Source organism: Coenobita brevimanus, chromosome 50 (genome assembly GCF_032717465.1).
Source record: "Coenobita brevimanus isolate Jiangsu-jjx chromosome 50, ASM3271746v2, whole genome shotgun sequence".
Classification (NCBI taxonomy): domain Eukaryota; kingdom Metazoa; phylum Arthropoda; class Malacostraca; order Decapoda; family Coenobitidae; genus Coenobita; species Coenobita brevimanus.
In genome coordinates this window covers 49,312,932-49,335,980 of record NC_137003.1, presented here as the reverse complement: position 1 = coordinate 49,335,980, position 23,049 = coordinate 49,312,932, and the positions used below count along the sequence as shown (strand labels likewise).

General features: G+C 42.5%; 1 protein-coding gene across 1 annotated transcript in view; it reads left to right on the top strand.

Annotated features, from left to right (window-relative positions):
* cert (ceramide transfer protein) overlaps positions 1–23,049 on the top strand; it is a 118,492-nt gene that overhangs the window by 32,130 nt on the left and 63,313 nt on the right. The window contains exons 3-6 of the mRNA XM_080272198.1: positions 8,087–8,203; positions 8,656–8,752; positions 17,630–17,758; positions 19,852–20,042. Of these exons, the coding sequence (XP_080128324.1) occupies positions 8,087–8,203; positions 8,656–8,752; positions 17,630–17,758; positions 19,852–20,042 (534 nt within the window). The remainder of the gene's footprint in view (positions 1–8,086; positions 8,204–8,655; positions 8,753–17,629; positions 17,759–19,851; positions 20,043–23,049) is intronic.

Genomic DNA, 23,049 nt, shown 5'->3' with positions numbered 1-23,049 from the left:
TCACAGTATCATGTTACATGCATAGATTGTGTTGAAGTGATTAAATAAACAACTTAAATAAACGGTGGCTTTTTTTTTTTTTTTTTTTTTTTTTTTTTTTTTTTTTTTCAATAAATAAGTGTGGATAAACAGTCAGCTTGCTGAAGTAAATACATCATCAGTATTGTCTGTGTTGCCTCTGTGATACAGAACTAGAAAGCAGGAAGTATAGTTGAGTGAGAGTTAGAGTGTGTGAAACTAAGATGATTTGTTATATGATTCACTCTCATCTTAAACGTCAGGACCAACTTGCTTAGCCCCGGGCTCCTACACTCCTCATGGGGCAACGTAGGATTGGATGATAGATGGATGGATGGATGTACTCATTGTATTACTGAGGTTGTCTCATGTTGACTTATGTACTGATAGCCAGCATATGAGTGTGATATGACTCTTAGTTTTGTTGTTGTTGTTGTTGTTGAGTAACCTTGGCCTTGTGTGACCAAGCAGACCCATCCACCACAGGCATGCAGCTGCCCCTGCAAGGTCATCCCGTGCAGTGAACTAAACTCCTCATGTGGCAGACATTTCCTTGCTACAGTGAGTCAGGAAGAAAAATGTGGAGGTTTGGTTCTTGGGTGGACAGTGCCTTGGCATCTTTCCATCCAGTTAACAGGGGTACCATAGTAGGCTTCACTTCACCTGTTATATGGTTTTATAGTTACTGCGCAGCATTTCCTAGGGTACAGGAAACCATTAGGTTTATCATTTGGTGTAAAGCCACCTGAAGTGGAAAGGAGAGTGCTAAGAGGTGACAGGAAGGATGGGAGAACTAGGAAGAGAGGAAAATAAACACGGTAAAAGAATTAAGGTGAAAGAAGATGACAGCACAACTTCAGGTGAGTGGATTATGATCACCACCACTTACCATATGACACCCAGTGTTGCAACATCTTTAACTCCTCTTTTCTCTGCTTATGTCTTAATGTAGACTAGTCCTTTCTTTACATATTGAGAATCTCAGTTAAAACAAGTAATTAATCTAAAAACAATTTATGTTAATTCCCAGTACTGTACTGTACTTTTAATATTTTTTCTCAGTGTGTGCTGCGTGTGTGAGGAATGTGACACTGTATTTCACTGAAATGTGGCCAGTGAAGGATGAGGATGTCAGCAGGTTGAATTGAACAGAGATAAAGATGCTGAGATGGAGGAATAATGTGTCCTGGAGGGACAGGTTGGGTAGTACAGCATTGAAGACAAGGTTTGGTATAAAGTGTGTGAATGAAGTGATGCAATTGGAATGACTGTGATGGTTTGGCCCTGTGAGGTGATAGGAGGAGTTTAACTGGGTGAACAGTGTTGTGGATAAGACTATTAAAGGCAGTGTATCAATGGGCAAACATAAAAAGGTAATAGGATGAAACCTTCTGTAAGGACTTCAGGGTAAAAGGACTAACTGGAGGTAGTACAGAACATTGAGCATCCTGGAGGGCAGCCATCAGGTGACTGAGGCATATACATGCTAGCATGACCAGTTTAAAACTGTAAAATATAAAGTAATCCAAAATACTGTAAAGGTAACCCCAGATTCAAGTATGATATAGAATATACAGGGTGTCTTGGTAGGAAAGGGCATCATTTTGGGTAATGAAAGATGAGTGAATTCTAAGCAGAAAATAGTATGTCAACATTTGTCCAAATTTCAACTGTGGTTACAAATGACCTTATGGGTGAATTAAGAAGACCATTTTCTCCCATAAGGTCATCAGTAATTGTAGTTCCATAATGGTTGAGATTTGGGCAAATGATCATATAACATTTTTTTTGACTTAGAATTCCCTCATCCATCATTTTCCAAAGTTATGCCCATTCCTCCTGGGGCACCCTGTATAATTGATCTGGTTTTATTATTTCACATAATTCTCATTTCTGAAATGGTTTGTCCATTTTAGCAACTTCCATTACCCATCATTATTGTTTGTTTGGTCCCATATTTTTTTCTGAAACACAGTAATACTGAAATTCTATCTATCTATTGCCTGACACCATAATCCCTTAAGGGGTGGCCATTTGACTTTGAGTTATTTGTTTTAAGGGGAGGGGCACTAACCCTTCACCAACCCACTTGTTCACACGTAGGGAGCACGTATGGTTTGGTTATGTGGTTACCACCCAATGTTGTAAATGGTTTCTTGGCTTACAGGAAACCATTTGGCTTGTCACTCAATGTAAAGCCACCTGTAAAGGAAAGAAAAGCAATAAGAAGTGACAGGAAAGATGCGAGAAATGGGAAGAGAGGAGGGGAGGCACAGAAAAAGAATGATAAAGGCCAAGGGCCCGTTCACACATCGCCGAATGAAATGCCGAATGCGCGCCGAACCGTATTCGGCCGGGATTCGGCCAGAATCGGGCCCAAACTGCCTGAATTTGGCCTTTCTGTCTGCTGTCTGTTTGATGTCGCCGACAGTATACCGACGAAATAGAATGCAAACCGAACGCAAATCGAACGCAAACAGAATGCGCACAGACGCCAACCCGAAACTCCTATTTTGAAAATTAACCGTCATTTTTTCGGTGTGACATCGGTACAGCATCGACGATGCATCGGCGATGCTGTACCGAGGGCATCCCGAGTGCATACCGAACTTCCCATGCCCACCCAGGGGTGTATATATATACGCGTACCAATAAGCCCATCACACTCCCAGTTCCAACAGAGCAACAATGGACATCACAGCAGTCATCCCCAGCGAAGTCAACAAGCAAGCCGTGGCCCTGTGGAGCAAAGCACAGACGGACTCCCTGCTCTGCGTCAAGTATCTGACCTACCTGTACCTGGAAGACGAGGAAAAAGACCACATTCCACCCCGGAGGAGGCGCAAGATTCGCCACAAGAGGTCCTGTTGGTCCCGTGACTGGCTTCAATGACGGAAAGAATTTGGCCAATGGGAGAACCTTCTGCAGGAGCTGATACTGGAGGACAGGACATCATTTCGCAATTTCCTACGCATGGACGAGGACCTCTCCTGTGAACTCCTTGAGAGAATTCGTCCGCGCATCGAGAAGCAGCGCACCTTCTGGCAGGAGCCCTTGGAGGCAGGGTTGAGGCTCTCCATCACCCTCAGGTACCTGGCCACCAGGGACAACTACCGCAGCCTTTCCTTTGGATTCCGAGTACCTCCCAACTCTATCTCCTGCATCGTGTACGAGACGTGTGAGGCCATCATCGCGGAGTACATGGACAAGGTGATTGTTTGCCCATCGACAGCCGAGTAATGGAAACAAGTTGCGAAGGGCTTCCCACGAAGGTGGTAGTTTCATCACACCGTTGGAGTGATAGATGGCAAGCACATTCGTATGCGTGCTCCTAGCAAAAGTGGATCCTACTACTACAACTACAAGGATTTCTTCTCCCTGGTCCCGCTTGCTGTGGTCGACAATGATTACTAATTCATGTTTGTGGATGTGGGTGCCAATGGGGCAACTTGCGATGCCCAGGTATTTACCAACTCAACCCTACACAAAGCGCTCTCGAATAACCAAGTTCGACTGCCTCCCCAAGAACCTCTGATTGATGGCGAACGCCCGGTGCCCTACTTCATCGTTGGAGATGATGCCTTCGCCCTTCAAGAATGGTTGATGAAGCCCTTCCCCAACCAAGGTCACACCTACGAGGAGAGCATCTACAACTACCGCCTCTCCAGAGCAAGACGAGTGGTCGAGAACGCCTTCGGCATCCTCGCGAACAGGTAAGTGAAATTTTGATGTCTACAAATGTCAGACATGTCTATATATCAATCTTGGCCGCAATCTTGGAAGTGGGGGTTGGAGTCTTCTGGGAACAGGTCTTCGGATGCCGCCTCCATTCTGCTGTAGATGCTGTAGTGCACCCGTTCTCCTAGCTCTGGAAAGTGTGACTGGGATGCTTTGGTCTTTTATATATGCCTCGGTGGGCGGTGTTCAAAATTCTGTATACATTCTTGGGACAATTGGTATAATTTTGGTATGTATTCTGTCCATATTCGCCGATTCATCACCGACATTGTACCGATTTTTAACGGTCACTTTGTCGGCGATGCATCGGCGAATGCATACTGAATGCTTGGAATGCGTACCGAAGGATTACCGAATGCGACCCGAGGGGGTCCCGAGGAAGTGAGTTCGGGCAGGTCACACCGAATATTTCATGTTTGATGAAATATTCGGTGACTTGCCCGAACCCATTTCGAACACCCCGAAACTTTCCCGAAGTGCACCGAATACCCCAGAATTGACCGCCGAACGTTTCCCGAAGCCTATTTGGCATGCATTCGGCTTCTCTTTCGGCGATGTGTGAACGGGGTATAAGGAAGAAGTAGGCAGCACTACATCAAGTGAGTGGATGATGGTCGCCTCCACCTACCACCAAATACTGAAATTGCTGATAATAATCTCAGTACTTTCCCTGTATTCTAAGATAGAAGTGCAGTACTAGTTTGATGTTCCATGGCAATGATAACTGACAACTGCATTTGTGAGTATACCATAGGCTATTCAGAATGGTCCAGAAAAAACTGACACTCTGTAAAAACTTGTATTTCCCAGAAAAATTAACATTATCTTTTCTTTTTCAGGTGGAGCATAGAGGGATGCTACAAGTTTAATGTGACAGCAAGATGAACACTGAGAAACTGTTTTCAGTTCAGCAACAGACCAAAATCATTGAACTGTACTCCGCAACAAAATCAGTTGGTTTCACCCAGAGGCAATTTCATCGTGAATTCCTGGGGAGGAAAATCCCACATCGCAACACTATCAGAAGCCTGATACAGAAGTTCAGAGACACTGGTAGTGTGGCTAACAACAACAAGACCCACAGTGGTGCACATTTGACTGCCAGAACACAGGCATATGTTCAGAATCTTAGGATTCGTCCTAACGGTCACCACGAAAGTCCGCCAGATGGCTGTCACAGGAAGTGGGGATTTCCATGTGTTCTGTGATGAGAATCATTCATAGTGACCTGGAACTGTTTCTGTACAAAGTGCAGATTCTTCAGGCTGAAAGGCAGCCAACAAGAATGAACGCTATGAATTTTGCCAGAGTATCAGCGAACGGATTGAGAACAATCCCGGTCTCGTGGATGTGTTTCTCTTCATTGATGAGGCATATTTCCTCTTGAGTGGGCATGTGAATAAGTGAAACATGAGGTTTTGGACTGCAGCACAGCCTCATGAGCATGTTTAAGCACCCTTAAATGTATAAAAAACGACTGTGTGGCGTGGTGATAGTGTTGCAAAGCGGGATTTTCCTCCCTGGAAATTCATGACAAAGTTGTCTCAGGGTGAGAACAACAGATTTTGTTACAAAGTACGGTTCAGCGATTTTAGTCTGCTACTGAACTGAAAATTGTTTCTCAGCATCCATCTTCCTGTCGATTAAACTTGTAGCATCACTATGTTCCACTTGAAAAAGAAAAGATGTTAGTTTTTTCTGGGAAATGCAAGTTTTTAAGAAGTGTTAGTTTTTTCTGGACCACTCAATAGGAAAAGAGAGAGAGAGAGAGAGAATGCCTAGGACAGACTTTGACAATCAGCTAAAACCATTCATCCAGTGCTCAGTTTTTCAGAATATCATTCCAATTGTATAGCAAGGATCACCTGTACTATAATAACTTCAGATGCATGATGAGGCGGTGGTTCAATCGGTAGAGAGTTGGCCTGCAGTCCTAACGGACCCGGGTTCAAATCCCCCTGGGGCAGGGAACAGTTTAAGGCTTTGAATTTCATAAATACAGTATCAGACTTTACTGATCTACCAGAAGACCTGCCAACATGTTGTAAAAATACCCCCGCTAATACCAATACACCAGTCCTGTATGAGACAACCCTATTATGTATTCAGTATGGACGGTGGGTGTTAGTGCCGAAGTGGTGACATGTAGAGGTGTATGGTATGTAGGAGGACTACTGGGCCTTGAAAGCAGGCTGTGAAGCCTATGCCCAGAGTCGGTCACATAAAAAAAAAAAAAAAAAAAAAAGATCATTGCAGGATTATGAACCTTATCTTCATGTGCTTGACGTTATTATTGTGTGGCACTTAGTGCTGTTCAGAAGTATGCAGCTTTTTTAGCCTTTAGTTAGATATATATTGCATATTTCTTTCCTTGAAATAGGGTGAAAGCCTGCTACCCACATACTGTATTCCCAGTGGCATAGATGATGATTAAATGAGGAGGAATCTTGGATTGGAAACTATGTTTTACATTATTATAGAGTTGTGTTAACACTGCCTGTCAGTTTTTGTATTGTAAGAAACCTTGTATCCTGCACAGTATGGTAACTGTACCTTACCTCCCACTCATGTCTCTGTTATGAATTAAGTCTGCTCTCCCCCACCCCACCCCACAAAAAGGGCAGATTCACCTTTTTTGCTTATGTGTAACAAATTTTATAGATGAAGGGACACTAAAAAATTAAGAACATAATAAAAAAGTACAAAAGATACAGTACATTTTTTCATTTGCAGATAGACACCAGACATACATCTGTAGTTTTTGTCATCTTGCTGTGGTAACAAGTTGAAGTATAGAAACTTTTGTTGGCAGCAAAAGCCACCCTTCATGTTCACTGACCCAGCGAAGACTGATTGACAGATTACAGGATGCAGAACAGCATAAAGGAGTTAAAAAATAGTCTTGGGGAGGGGGATTGTGCGTGTCATAAAGTTGTCCCTTGGGTACTGTTGTTTAAAATGTGAATGTGTGAGATTATGTAGGCAGTGAAAGCTGGTTCAGTATGGTGTACTCATATTTGATATGTTTTATGGATGGGCAGTTATGCATATGAAACTTTGCCACTTTGATTTGGGTGAAGCTAGATGTGGCACAGAGTTGAGTCAGTAAGTCCTGTTTTGTTTCACTATAGTAGTTAACAGTATACTTGGACTATAACTGTAGGCACTAATAATGTTGCTGTAGTAATAATGTTGGAGATAATCTGTCTATCTATATAGCTGGGCTGTTTTCCCTCTGACGGGGGACTGCCAAGACAGGATGACACACTCACCAAAATACTCATCCACACACATTTACTTGTATCTTTAGCCCCTAAGGGGCGAAGGGATTGCTTCTTACTGCACTGCATCACATGAGGGTCAACCATGCAGTGCAGTCCAGTGACATCTATTGCAGGGCCCAGCAGTAGAGCTGGTTTACCCATGCCACATCATAATGGACTCATTCCCTTCCCCACAACTGACCAGATCAGTTTTTTATACTAGATACAGTATGGGAGAACATAGATACATGGGGAAAGAATGATAGGTATGTGTATTGATTGAGAGATGGTGATTGGAAATACCTTGTTAGAGAAGAAAGATATAAGTATACATGGGCGAGGTAGGAGGGTTGAAGGGTTGTTGATAGAGCATTGATCGACTATGTGGTTGTGTCCAGGAATGAAAGTGGAGAATTGTTGGATGTGAGAGTTTGGAGAGGGGAGAGTGGAGATATGTCTGACCACTGCTTGGTAGAGGGAAAGTTGAGAGTAGGTATGAAGTGGGTGGAGATAATACTTTACATTTATATAAACATTTAAAATTTGGTGAGCTATTGTGTAAAAGAAGTTATTTTGTAAAGAGGTATCTACTGTTATCTATAACTACATTTATCTTAGTCTTAAATTTGGTTTGATATTGTGTTTAGGAAGTTATTTTTTTTAAAGCATACTATACTGTATAACAATGCACAAACCATACTAAAGGAATTAGTTAAGAAGATATGGCAATGTATTGTACAGTCATATCAGGAGAGTGATGCTGTAAAGGGAAGCCTTCATGAGGTGTCACCTATATAATCAAGCTGCTCCAGTGCCCAGTGACACACACTCTCACAAATCCTTTCCTGTCCTTAGAAAGGAGGATGGTAGACATAGGTGAGAACATATGAGGCTTCAGAGGTCAATTTCAGTCCGTAGAGGGCAACTTCAACCTTCGGTCCACGAGGTTCACATTTAGATGAGCTTGGAGTTGCAGCTACTACTGCACTATAATTAGTAAGGAGTTAAAGATTATGTATGTACTGTACTGAATACTGTACCTTCTGCACTAAGAAAATTTTTCATAGCCCCACGAGATTGATGAGTGCCGATTTGATGTGTGCCTGAACGACTGTGTATGGTATCTGCGCACTGCCACCGAGGAGGAGAAGCATCAGTGGGTTGATGCTATTGAGCAGCACAGGGTGAGATTATTATTCTAAAAACATAGCACACATCTTAAATATCAGGACCAACTTCCCTAGTTCCAGACTCCAATGCTCCTCATGGGGCGGCATAGGATTGGATGATGAATAGCTGGATAGAACACACACATTAGAAAAGCTGTATATATTCTTCTATCACACACAAGTTTGATGACACTTTCTTGCCAACTGTTGTAGTGGATAATGTTAAATGAAATACCTTTATGTGATAGCAGTATGAAGCATGTAACAAAAGAGTATAAAAAGAAAGAATAATGTTATATGGAATGTTAAATTTGGAAGCGAGGACATTGCTAGGAAGGGATGGTTAGCTAAATTTTGCCTATAATGATACACATGATATGCTAGACTGTAGTTTAATTGTGAATTTAATAATGCTAATAATAATAATTATAATGATGAAGATAACTTTGTACCATACTTGTGTGCAGTTGGAGGGTGATGGTCTGCGGCGTCATGGCAGTACAATATCCCTCACCTCCAATACTCTCTCCACCACCTCAGGTTCTTCCGCAAAGAGGACAAAAGGTATGTATCAGTGGGGATGACAGTTTAACCCATTTTTTTTATATATGTATATACATTCGGCGCAATGGAAGTCTGGACCCTCTATTTCGCACCATATATTTGGTAGGGTCCAAGAAATATTGTAGGAAAATTCCTATAGTCAGTGGATTTTTTTCTGGTGGCTTCTAGCAACTATATAGGCTTACCACCACATGCTGTGAGATTATGAGCTCAGTGCCTGCCTGACTTTGGATGGGAAAGCTCGTCAGATTTTCTTGTCCTGCCTGGCACTTGTTAATTTCAAAGTTCTCGTTTTCACACCCTCCTCTGCCATAGTGAATCATTGGAGATGGGTCTGAAGCCACTAACTGATGTAGGAAAAGCCCGAATTTTAACTATGAGAGAGGAAAATGTAAAAATTAAGGAGAGGCTTCAGTGCAGCAGTACGGCTGGGGATCTTGAAGTCTTTCTGAAGTCGATGCTGTATGGTTCTTTCAGACACATCTTTCAGCAATTCTGGGTACATATCTTTTAGCTGTCTAGCAGTCAAATGTGGGTCTTTTATCATAGCTTGCTTCAGTAACCTGTCTGTAGTTGGTGATGTCTTCCTTTTAGGTCCTAGCCTGTGTTTATGTTGGGGAATTGTGTTTTTTGGCAGGTGGCGGGCAGCAGCGAGGAGTGCCATGACGGTAGATTTTCCTCGCCCAGTTCGAATACAAATATCCTTAATTTTTATATTTTCCTCTCTCATAGTTTAAATTCGGGCTTTTTCTATATCAATTAATGGCTTGGGACCCATCTCCAATGATTCACTAAGGCAGAGGAGGGTGTGAAAACGAGAGCTTTGAAATTAACAAGTGCCAGGCAGGACAAGAAAATCTGATGTACTCTCCCACCCAAAGTCAGGCAGGCACTGAGCTAATAATCTCACAGCATGTGGTGGTAAGCCTGTAAAGTTGCTAGAAGCCACCAGAAAAAAATCCACCAACTACAGGAATTTTCCTGCAACATTTCTTGGACTCTACCAAATATATGGTGCGAATTAGAGGGTCCAGACTTCCATTGCGCCGACTGTATATATATACAGTAAACCCTCTCTAATTTGAACCCAAATAATTTGTAAATCGGTTAATTTGGATCTTTTTTGACCACCAGACAAATCATTATAATTTGGATAGAAATTTGAATTAAGCGAGACGAGTCTGAAAAGGGTTCTAGTGGTATGTGGACGTGAACAGGTTTTGTAGTGATAAGTGTAATAAAAAATGTAATTTTTAAGAACTGTACAGTACCATTGGTACAGTTAAGTGTACTGTTCTGTACAGCTGTGTTGCAAGACTTCATTATCAAGGTTTGACACTATTTTATTTATTGTATTGTGCACTCTTTGAGTATAAAGTAATAATATACTGTACTGTTCAGTGTTTTTGTGAAAAGCCATGTTTTAGTGCATGTGTGTGTGATTTGGGGATAGGGGCAAGCATGAGCTTCAATAATTCGTATTTTTTGATAATTCGACATAGGGTTCCTCCCAATTAATCCGAATTATAGAGGGTTTACTGTATATCTATCTATCTATCTATCATATATATATATATATATATGTATATATATGTGTGTATATATATTCTGTATATATATATATATATATATATATATATGTGTGGGTATATATATATATATATATATATATATATATATATATGTGTGTGTGTATATATATATATATATATATATATATATATGTGTGTGTGTATATATATATATATATATATATATATATATATATATATACCCATCCATCATCCAATCCTACATTGCCCCATGAGGAGTGTAGGAGCCTGGGGCTAGGCAGTTGGTCCTGACATTTAAGATGAGAGTTACTAGCCTCACGCATCCCTGAGTGGCATTACATGAGCAATCAACCCCAGCCATCCCTTGGATATAAACCTCCACTGGCTCAGTCTGATTGGAGCGCAATAATTACCCATTAAACCACCAGGCACCAAAATCTGGTTTTATGGTTACCCCCCAGCGTAGTAAATGGTTTCCTGGTGTACAGGAAACCATTTGGCTTGTCGCTCAGTGTACAGTCACCCACAGGCAGAAGGAAGAGGAAAGAAAGAAGGAAAGAAAGACAGAAGAGGGAGTGTAAAGTTACCTGTAGGCAGAAGGACAAGGAAAGAATGAAAGAAAGGAAGACAGAAGAGGATGGAAGGAAAGAAGGATGGAGGAGAGGAAAGGGCAGACACCCGACAGCAGCACTACATTGAGTGAGTGAATGGTGAGCGTCCCCACCTACCACAATATATATCTATCTATCTATCTGTCTATCTATCTATCTATATATATATATTTATGTATATACAGCTACGGCAAATTGACTTAGGACCTCCCCCCACAAGGTATTAAAAAGCACAGAAATCATAGTATATCACAATGTTTGGTTATGAAATGCCATTCATTAATATGAAATCATGTTTCCCTTGTTTTTCAGGACCAGTTGGATGCGTTTTGGCGTGGAATCACTTAGATCTCGAAAGTAATCTAAGGACATTTCTTTGCACCAAACATTTGTCAGTTCAATCTTGAGGTTGACAGATTGGGTGTCATCTTCTCTGCCATGAGTTTCTTCATCTTTGCCCAGCAGTTTTCTGTCAGATTTAGATCCAGACTGTTGCCAGGCCAGTCAAGGACCTCAATCTGCTTATCCTGAAGCCATTTTGTGACCTTTCTTGACTTGTGACATGGAGCTGAATCTTGCATGAAATATCACACCCATGAATAGCAAAAAAATTTAACAAATGGTCATTCAGAACTGGAATGTACTGGCCACCATTCATCATCAAGTTCTTAGGAAGAAAGTAGAGGCCTCCCCTTCCCATTTCACCTGAGAAGCACCCCCATACCATTAGTGATTGTGGGTGCTTAACAGTCGGCACTGTGTAAGCAGGGTCATCTCGACTATGGGAGGCAGGGCAACGGACCTTGGCAGAACATACCTGGAACACTTGAAATGTGCGTTCATCGGAAAACATGAACTTTTCTTCTCTCATCCGATGTCCAGTGTGCATACTTCTTGGCAAACTGAATGCGCTGTTTCTTCATGCGGTCAGTGAGAAGCGGTTTCTTGGCTGTGGTGCGGCTTGGCAAACCCAGTTTCTTCTGCAAGCGGTGTTGGATAGTTCGAATTGAGACGTCCTGTAACAGCTGGGGATGCATTCTCTTCAATTCTGTTGCTGTCAGTCGAGGATTCTTGATTACTTCCCTCTTCAGAAGCATATCTGTACCTCTGGAAGTAGTCTTCTTCTTTCCACTCCTATGCTTGCGCTCTGGTGCGACATCAGGTGACAGGCCACGCAGCAGCAAGAATCTTCATGACAGTCGAGTTTGTGCATCCAGTACGTTCACAAATCGTGTTGATAGGGACATTATCCTGCCTTCATGCAATGATACGGACCCTCTCATCCCTTGAGCAGTACTTTCCAGGCATGACAACTCAACTCTGGGAAAATAATAGGGCAAACAGTAATGCATACGAAAAAAGAAGGAGGTGCAAGGTCGGAGCGATGGATACATATACTCCCACTCTCGCTTCTGGGCAAGCACTGACGTGCTGAGTGTTTCACCACCTCTCACCAACACCAGAGGAGTTGCCAGTTACATCTTGCCCAAAAAATTTACTTGGTAGAGGTGGAAACACAAGCAAAGACAGAGAACTATCCCACAGCAATTCTGTGTGCAGGTCCTAAGTCAATTAGCAATGGGTGTACTGTATATATATATATATATATATATATATATATATATGATTTCCTGTAAACCAGGAAAGCATTTACAACGCTGGGTGGTAACTTTCTAACTAACCAACACGTGTTCCCTATGTGACAATGAGTGGGTTGGAGTGCCCCTCCCTGGAAAATAACTAACTAAAAATACAAACAAGAGGCCTCGGACCAGGACTGACCTAAAGGTGACGACTAAGGACCGAACAAGAGCATTGTACAGATAGCTACATGGAATGTAAGGGGTGTAAATGATGAGGTGAAAGAGAGAGAGAGAGAGAGAGAGAGAATGTCCAGGTGCTTGAGGGTGTGAAAGTGGATGTATGTGGATTAACTGAAACTAAATGCAGATATGTTTTTGATTGGAGATATGAATGGACAAGTAGGGAATGTGAAGGTGGATGTAGTAGTTGGTGAGTGGGGTGTGCCTGCAGAGATGATGAGAATGGCAGTGCTTTAGTGGACATTTGTGCCAGGAGGGGGTTGATGATAGCCAATACCCTCTTCAGGCACAAAATGATCCACAGGTATATGTGGCAAGTGATGAGAAGGGTGGATGGTGAGCTGAATGGATGGAAGGCAATGATTGATTATGTATGTGTGGATGACAGGGTGAGAATGTGTGTAATGGATGCAAGTGTATATAGAGGTTTGGGGAATGGACTCTCTGACCACCCTTGGTGGTGGTTAGAATCAGAGTCCAAATGAAATGGAGAAATAGAAGAGGGGAAGGACAGGAGGAAGTAGCTCACACAAGGAGGGTGGAAAGGTTACAAGAGGATGGAAAAAGGGCAGAATATAAGAGAAAGTGGAGGAACGATTGGGAAAATATGGATTGGAGCAGATGGGGGATGTGGAAGTTGTGTGCAAGATATTCACAGAAGAAATCTTTGCAGCATACGAGGTGGTGTGTGAGGTGAAGAGAAGACGAAAGGGGGTGCAGGGAACAGCATGGTGGAATGAATAGGTGAGTGAGACTGTGGCATAAAAGAAAAAAGCATATAATGAGTGGATGAGAAACAGGAGCGTGGAAGAAGTTGAGAGACAGAAGAGAGAGTTGTATGTAGAGAGGAAGAGAGAGGTGAAAAGATTAGTAAGAGAGAGTAAGAAGAGAGTGGATGAGGAATTTGGAAGTAATTTGAATGGAAAGTGGAGGGAATGTAAGAAAATGTTCTTGAAAGAGGTAAAGAGAGTTAGACAGGGTGCCAAAGAAGTTAGCTGGGGAGTGAAAGATAAAAATAGTACAGTACTAGTGGAGAAGGGAGAAAAAGTGAGCAGATGGAGAGAACACTTTAACGAATTGTTGAACGTAGAGAATGAAAGTAATTCAAGTATAAGTGGCTGGGGAATGGCTGGGAGACGGAGGGATGTGAGAAGAGAGGAAGAAAACAGTAGGATGGAAGTTGTGGAAGCGATGAAGAAAGTTAAAATGGGGAAAGGCCCAGGAATTGATGGAGTGTGAGGTGAAATGTTGAAGCATGGGGGAGAGATAGTAGTAGGATGGAAGTGGAAGGTGTCCAGATTGGCCTGGGAGGAAGGTAGAGTCCTGGATGATTGGAAGTCAGGTATAATTATTCCCTTGTACAAAGGAAAAGGGGTAAAAGAAGTTTGTGGTAATCATAGGGGCATTTGTCTTCTAAGCGTAATAGGAAAAGTATATGGTAGAATACATATTGACGGAGTTAGGGAAATAACAGAGGAATTAGGTGGAGAAGAACAGGGAGGTTTTAGGAAGGGAAGAGGTTCTGTAGATCAGATATTCATTCATAGATCTCTAGTGGAAAAGTTTCTAGAGAAGGGAAAGAAGTTGTATGCGGCCATCATGGATCTGGAGAAAGCACATGAGAGGGTGGATAGACAAGGATTGTGGAAAGTATTAAGCCTATATGGAGTAGACTGGAATTGGTTGAATGCCGTGAAGAGTATGTATGAGGGTGCTAAGGCTGCAGTGCGTGTGGATAGTGATCGGAATGAATTTTCCTATTTGAAAGTTGGGTTGAAACAGGGATGTGTCATGTCTCCATGGTTGTTCAATCTGTATATGGATGGGGTTAAAAAAGAGATACAAGGTAGGGCAGTGGATATTGGAGTGGCCCTAGTGAGAGAGGGCAGTATTTGGAAACTCCCTGTACTGTTGTTTGCAGATGATACTGTGTTGTTGACTGATGATTAAGGGGAGCTGCAAGGCTTGGTGGATGAGTTTGGGAGAGTATGTAAGAAACGGAATCTAAAGGTGAATATAGGGAAGAGTAAAGTTATGGCCTTCAAGAGAGGTGAAGTCAGTGAATGTACAGTGAGATTGGATGAGGAGGGAATGGAAAATGTGAGCGTGTTTAAGTACCTGGGTAGTGTGATGAGTAAGGATGGAAGTTTAGAGGGTGAAGTGCTTGAAAGGGTACAGTAAGGAAGAAATGTTGCTGGTTTCCTGAAAGCAGTGATAAGAAACAGGGAAGTGAACATGGAAGTGAAAAGTTACTACATGATAGTTTTGTGATACCAACTCTAACGTATGGAAGTGAAGCCTGGACCTTGTTTGAGGGACAGAAGTCAGGGGTGAGAGCTGTGGAAATGAGTTATTTGAGAGGAACATGTGGAGTCACATGGAGAGACAGACTGACAAATGAGGAAGTGAAGGAGCATTGTGATGTGGATGTAGATGTGATAGGAAGCGTTAGGAAAAACACGTTGAGGTGGTTTGGCCATGTGGAGAGGATGGAGGGTGAGAGACTGATGAGGAGAGTGTATGCAAGTGAGGTGGAGGTGAGAGAGGGTGGGGGATGCCAAGGATGAGGTGGAGGGATGGAGTGGAGAGGTATATGAGAGAGGCGGGGTGTGAGCTGGGAGCAGGGCAGTGAAATGGCAGGGGAAAGGGCAGCATGGTGGCGATTTATTTGTGGCCACCCCTTATGGGATGAAGGTGTCTGGCAATAGATAGATAGATTAAAAGGATTAATGGATAAAACGGATTGACCTTTAGCTTAGAAGTGATTAAGCATGCTGCTTCTGTAGCACATGTAGTTTATGTTACTGTTCTATCTATCTATAGCCCGACGCCCTAATCCCGCAAAGGGTGGCCGCAGACAAAACGCCTCCAAGTCACTCTGTCACCCACCATTTGACTCCCCTCCCCCCAACTCACCCCCCCCCTCCCTCATATACCTCTCAACTCCATCCCTCCACCTCATCCTCGGTCTACCCCTCCCTCTCCCTCCCTCCACCTCACCTACATACACCCTCTTAGTCAGTCTTTCATTCTCCATCCTCTCCACATGTCCAAACCACCTCAGTGTATTTCTCCTAATCTTTTCAACCACATCCACATCTACCCCACAACGTTCCTTCACTTCTTCATTCGTCAACCTGTCCCTCCATGTCACTCCACATGCTCCTCTCAAGTAACTCATTTCCACTGCTCTCACTCTTGACTTGTTCCCCTCTTGCAAGGTCCACGCCTCGCTTCCATACGTCAGGGTAGGGATCACAATACCATCATGCAGTGACTTCTTAACTTCCATACTCACTGTTACTGTTACTGTTACTGTTTGTTTATTTTGATGTGTGGCTGTTTTTATTATTTGTATGATTTACAAATTTGCTTTAATGAGTTATATGATAATTTATTTTATATTGAGCTATTGTTGTATAATGAAAAAAAGTGCTCCTGCTATTGTTTGTCAGTGTTAACTTGGCAGAGAGTTTCATTCTTTTGAAGCTTATTTCCTGTAGCTCAGTGGCAGATTAACCTTTTAAACGCGGATCGTCGCGTTTGCGACGCTCGGCGAAAAGGACATAACAGCGGAGCGTCGTGTTTGCGATTCTAGTAAATTTTGAATAACCGCGGGCAGGCAGGCTCCAGCTGGTATTGTCTATCAGTACCACCACCCTTTAGCTACTTTTAGCACACTTGACCTTTTTACCACTGACCTCCGTTGTTGCCAAGTATCGCGTTTTTCCCCCGTCCCCCCCCCCACCACGGCCCCTGCCAGCCTGGCTGTGATACATGGCAGCGCTCTGAGTGCTCGGAACTGTAAATCTGCGCTCTCCTCTCACAAGCAGTTTATGCTAATAGGAAACGCTTGTTTCCCCAGTTGTAACACTAGCTTTTTTTCTCACGGTTTGCCCCTGTTTAGCGTCAGTTTACCGCAGGCTTTCAAAGTGACATTATGGCGAGTTCTAGCTCTTCCGAGTCAGTGCAAGCGGCCGACAGGAACGAGAATAAAGTGACGGGCGTAAGGCAGAATAAAAAGCGCGCCGCGGTGATCTTTTGGGAAGTACTGTAATATGATTGAAAATAATGTAGTATACATGTTTTTAGCTGTGAAAATGGAAATGTTTGTTGAGTGATGGGAAGACCGCTGCCGCGCTGCATGTCGGCCGTAAGCTCCGTTGATTTTAGCCTTATTTTCAGTGCTTATTGTACAAATACGGATTCCAAACTACCTTTACGTTGTAGTATAAAGTTTACTGTGACAGAATGAGGCTGTGGTAGAGGGGAAACCAGGTTGCTGGAGGTGTGAAAGTGAAGATTTGGTTACCCAACTTTGCAAGTCTCCACAAGTCCTTGGGTAGTCCACGAAGGCTTGACACCTGTCTCTGGAGAAAGCTGAATGTAAGTACTATCTGCCATACCAAGTATAATGTTCTAGGGTTAATCTCTGATTTTTGGCTAAAATTTTCCTACAGGTACTCAGACCGCGATACAACCCCGCCATTGGGGGGGGGGGCCACTGTTCACGGCCGCGTTTAAGGGGTTAAGAATACTGTGACTTTACTGTACCTCCTTTTCATAGAACTTCCATGTGATTAGCACCATAATTTAGTGTGAATCTCATTCAGACATCCAAGATAGAGAGATGGCATTTTAGACCAAGTTAAAGTGGACAGATGATAATCTGTACATTTGTTTTTGTACAAAAAAGGACAGAGCTATATTGCATGCAAGTATATTTTTTTCCTGAAGTTTTGTACAGCATGTGACTTGAACAGTTTTTGCATTTTTGTTTTAATAAACATTGCCAAATACCCATGTTAATTCATTGAATGTCTTCGGTGTATGTTCTTATACTAGTTGCTATTACAGGTGTTGACATCCATGTATCCTTTCAATCATCAGGTCTACGAGAGAAGCTATCAGAAATAGACACATACCGGGACATCCTCATAAAACAGATGGATGCGTTGCAGTCATACTTTGATGCCTGTTCTGAAACTGTCAAGGGTATGAAGAACAGTGAAGCAACATGTAAGTCTTTATATATATTCTGGTGTTTAGCCTACAAAGTAAGCATCCATAGTACAGTACATTAGTTACAAGGTGATGTTTTACAGAGTAAGCATCCATAGTATATTAATTACAAGGTGATGTATTTGTGGCCATGTTGTGCAGACACTGTCGGATTGCATCACTTGTGTTGAAAATTTTTCCCCATTGATCTTTTCTTGTTGATGTAGTGTTCCCAGGCTCATTTGTGCATGAATATGGTGGACAGTAGGATGGAGTTGCCCTTCTCCTACAGTCCACCACTGTCAGTTTAGGAGGGATGGACAAGGAATTGAGGGATGTCTGTATAACCAGGCAGTGGAACTGTCATACTATGTTGATGCCGCTATGTAAAGACTTCCTTCCCAGCATTGTCTTGTCTTACCTGTATAGTGCATTGATGTCCACACTAATGAAACTGTTGTGTGTAATACAGTAGATCAGTTTTTCTAGGCCTGTTTTACAAGCTTTGTTTAATCTATAAAGGCCAAAGAACACATTTTGTGTAGTTGTTGTTTCCTATGTTGGAGTACAACAAGGAAGAAAGGTTGCTGGTTCCTTGGAAGCAGTGTTAAGAAACAGGGAAGTGAATGTGGAAGTGAAAAAGTTACTGCATGACAGTATTGTGATACCAGCTCTAATGTATGAAGTGAGGCTCGGACCTTGTTGGAGGGACAGAAGTTAAGAGTGAGAGCTGTGGAAATGAGTGATTTGAGAGGAGCATGTGGAGTCACATGGAGAGACAGACTGACAAATGAGGAAGTAAAGGTGCATTGTGGTGTGGATGTGGATGTGATAGGAAGCATTAGGAGAAACATACTGAGGTGGTTTGGCCATGTGGAGAGGATTTTTTTTTTTTTTATGTGAGGACGAAGGAACCAAAGGCCATGAGCCCGCAGTAACAGTTCCCTCCAAGAGAAAAACAAAATACAATAGAGAGCCAAATTCAAGATCCGATCGCCATTTTGTTGAATTTTGAATAGGAAGTGTAGTGTGTACTGTGCATGTAGTTTGGTGTAGATAGTTAGAGAAATTTGTACTGGAGAGCATGCTGACCTACTCTCTGTGTAACTGAGACACTGAAAAAGTTCAGCAAAGGGAGATGGTCAGGAACTAGTCGTGAGGGCTGATGAAATGGGAGCTCCAGCACTCCCTGTCATCAGCTTTCCATCCACCTCGGGAGTACTGCCCTGCTCGACTGGTGCTACAGTCTACTCCACAGATGGAGGGTGAGAGACTGGCAAGGAGAGTTTATGTGAGTGAAGTGGAGGGGGGGAGAGGGAGGAGGATGCCAAGGATGACATGGAGGGATGGAGTGGAGAGGTATATGAGAGAAGGGAGTGTGAGCTGGGAGCAGGGCAGTGAAATGGCGGGGGACAGGGCAACATGGATGTGATTTGTTTGTGGCCACCCCTTGTGGGATTAAGGCATCTGGCAATAGATAGGTAGATAGATCTTGGTTTCAAGCTTAATGTATTTTATAGTATAGGATTGTATGATTGTAGTTGTTTTATTAATGATTTTCAGTGTTTATATTGCAGCTGTGAGTATAAAGACCATTGATCATGATGGCATGTGTGTGTGTCTTTTCACTATGTGACAGCTCTCCATGTGTCACTGTCTCAACCATTTCCCTGCTCAGTTCCATATTGTAGTTATTAAAATGCTTACCTGAGTAAGCATGATGCAATGTTAGTATATGCTATTATAATCCTTCAGCAGATAATCATGTCCATTTGCCTTGGTTGAATATGTTTTATGTGTAACTAGGTATTAAATTGCCCCTGGAGACGGGAGTGTAGTGTTTTCATTTTTTCTCTGTTGGTCCATCTCATTACAGAACAGCTGATGAGAGGACTGTGGTGATTTTTGTGGGAATAAGTTATTTAATTTTTGTGAAACCACATCAGAGAACAATGATACAGTGGTAAATTTATTATTCAGAGCAGTGTGGCAGAGATATGCTTTCTCCTGAGTGTCCTTTTATTCTTGTTTGTTGTCCATATGCTTACTTCATAATAAATCAAGGTCATGAGGCAGAGTTGTTTTATGTCCACCTGATTACTTTCTGTTAGGTAATGGTCATGACCCTGAGCATGAAAGTGGAGTGGAGGCAGCAGTGGCAGCAGTGGAGGGTGGCCCCACGGGAGAGTCACCTCAGGCTCCTCCCAGGCGGTTCCCAGCCTACTCTCACATCACCACTGACACTTTACAGAAACATGGAGCATATGCCATGGACTTCAGGGGAGAGGCACTCACATTTAAGGTATGCCACAAGTACCAGTGTACATGTTACACTTAAGTGAAGGGAAGGATAAAATGTTTTGAGAAGATAGCCTATCAATAGAAAATTTACAGTGTGTATGACTGGAATGGAGCAGTAATGCAATGTATAAATTGAGGCAAGCATTATGTCTTTGCTAGGGGTGCTTGTTACTGTCAAATCTCACTTTCCATCTGCAGAAGGTTGCATAATATCTGAGTGCTTTCTTGCCGTTAGGTTGCAGTCATTGTCTGTTTTTAATGATCAGTATATTATGTAGTAGGTGGAGGCACCCATCATCCACTCACTCAATGTAGTGTTGCCTTATGGTTGCTACACTGACAAGTCAAATGGTTTCCTGTTCCCAGGAAACAATTTACTACGCAGGTTGGTAACCATATAACTGGTTTTTGTCTGGGTAAGTGCCCCCCAGCTTCCCCTATCTAAAATAACTGAATCATGGCAGACATTTCAGAGAACCTTGGAGGCCCCAGTACCTGCCCAGGACCCCAACCAAATGGGCAGATTTGCATGGCCATGAATAATGTGAGAGGTGTTTTTTAGAACATGAGAATGGAAGCAGTAAATGTGTTCAAGAGTGTGAGATATGCCATGATGGCATTGTGTGAAACAAAGATGAAGGGTGTGAAGTGGAGGAGTGGGAGGATGTACATGTGTAAGGTTGGGCATGAATGAATGAGGAAGATCTTTTTTTTTTTTAATGCAAGGAAGAAGGAACTGAAGGCCAGGAGCCTGCAAACCATTCCTTCCAAGCAAAAAAACAAAAACAATATAAATGAGACCCAAATTCAAGATCAGTTCATTTTGAGATGCCTGGACACACTGCGTTTGAAAGACTGGAGATCATAGGAAGTAGGAAATACAGACAGAGGGAGACAGTTCCAGAGTTGACCTGTTGCATTAATGAAGGACTGGGAGTAACGGTTAACTCTTGCATTAGAGAGTTGGACAAAAAAGGGATGAGAGTTTGTTGCTAGACGGGTGCTACGCGCCCGTCGTAGGGGTGGAGAGATGCAAGCAGACAGTTCAGAGGAGCAGTGACTATTGAAGTAGTGATAGAAAAGAGATAAAAATGCAACAGCGCAGCGAAGACTGAGGTTGAAGGGAACCAGTAAGAGGAGGAGAGTTAATGATACAAAAAGCCTTTGACTTCACTGTTTGAGAAGAGCTGTGTGTGGGGAGCCTCCCCACCAGTGTTGTAGGTCTCAAGACCAGTTTGATGTGGTCTTGGTCTTGATCTTGGTCTCGAAGCTTCTGGTCTCAGAGTTTTGGCTCGAGACCAGGTCGAGACCAGCATTACAAAATGCATCACAGCATGGGGAAGGTTGGTATTTATGATTATGCACAGAGAAAAGTCATGGCTGATTCGATTCATGGTGTGCCATACAGCATTGTACTGTCTGTAGATGGCTAGCGCTATGGTGATGATGCATGAGCTGACCCCTGCGAGCGCCAGTAGAGTGCATGCGAGTGGAGAGAGCATGCATGACATGGCCATTCTCGCAGTGATAATCCCTGTTTTGCACGCACGCATGTTTGCAGCTCTGTTCACCTCCATGTGCTTCATATACGTGTATGGTGTATGCAATCCCCACACCCTTCGTACAACCACACCACAGGTTTAGCTAGTTCGCTCAGAAAATGTAACCACAAAAATGTCTATTTTCCTATGTTTGTTTCTTCATACCAATGAAGCAGTGAAAGCAGAAATATTTTACCTGGATATTCAGTTGTTCACATATATGAAATGTAAAATGTAAGCAAAATGTAACGAGTTATAAACTGTATTTAATTGAACATCCTTTGCCTGTTTGCCTTCTTTCTTTTTTGTTTACAGCAGTTAACCCATCACTTGTAGAGGATATTAGCTGCATGGACAAAGGTTGAGCATATAACAGTCTGATTCACATTTTGAATAATTTTGACATTTGATCCCTAAGACTAAATGAATAGGTAATTTAATTAGGTCCGTTATATTCAAAGGTACGTGTACGAGAAAAAAGTTAAAACTCATTCCTTACAAACAGGACAGGATAATACAATTTACGCAGTACAGATCAAAAGCATTCAGATAATAGTCAGATTTACAAAAAATATTTTTGTATACCTTGTCTTGGTCTTGGTCTCGGAGGGTCTGGTCTTGGTCTTGGTCTTGTGGTGTCTGGTCTTGAATACAACACTGCTCCCCACACATGAGTGTTGTACTTCACACAGGGGCGAATAAAACCTGTGTATAAAGTCAACAACTGTGCAGGCGTAAAGAAGGTATGGAGTCGGCTTAGCACACTTAATCTCTTGGAAGCAGATTTTGCAAGGGATGTAATATGATCATTCCAAGATAAGTCCCGAGAGAGTGAAATCCCAAGTATGTTTGAGGATGATGTAGAATTAGACTGGATATTATTAAACATTAGTGGGTGCTCCTGTGAAAGATTCTTTCAAGTTTATAGGTGTAAGAACTGAGTCTTTGATGCATTAAAAACAACAAGATTATTTTTACCCCAGTCAGAGATACAAGCCAAGTCAGACATTAGATGTGCCACAGCCTCATCTCTTGTTTGTTGAAGCAACTGCAGAGAAGGACATTGCGGAAACCAAATGGGAAGGTGAAGGGTGGAAGCGTATGAGTGGATAGGGTTAGATGTACAGCTTAGAAAGTTATTGATGAATAAAAGGAAGAAAGTTGGTGATAGTACAGACCCCCTAGGAACACCACTGTTGATAGATCTAGAAGAAGAACAATGGCTGTCTACAACAGCAACTGTGGAACGACCAGAAAGGAAGCTGTAGATGAAGGCACAGATAGATGAAATAGAAACTGTAAGAGGGCAGTTTGGAAATTAAAGATTTATGCCAGACTCAATCGAACGCCTTTGAGATGTCATGTGCAATGGCAAAGTTTTCGCCAGAGTCCCGAAAGGAGGATGACCAGGAGTCTGAAAGGTAGGTGCGAAGATCGCCAGTGGAGCATCCCTGACAGAACTCATAC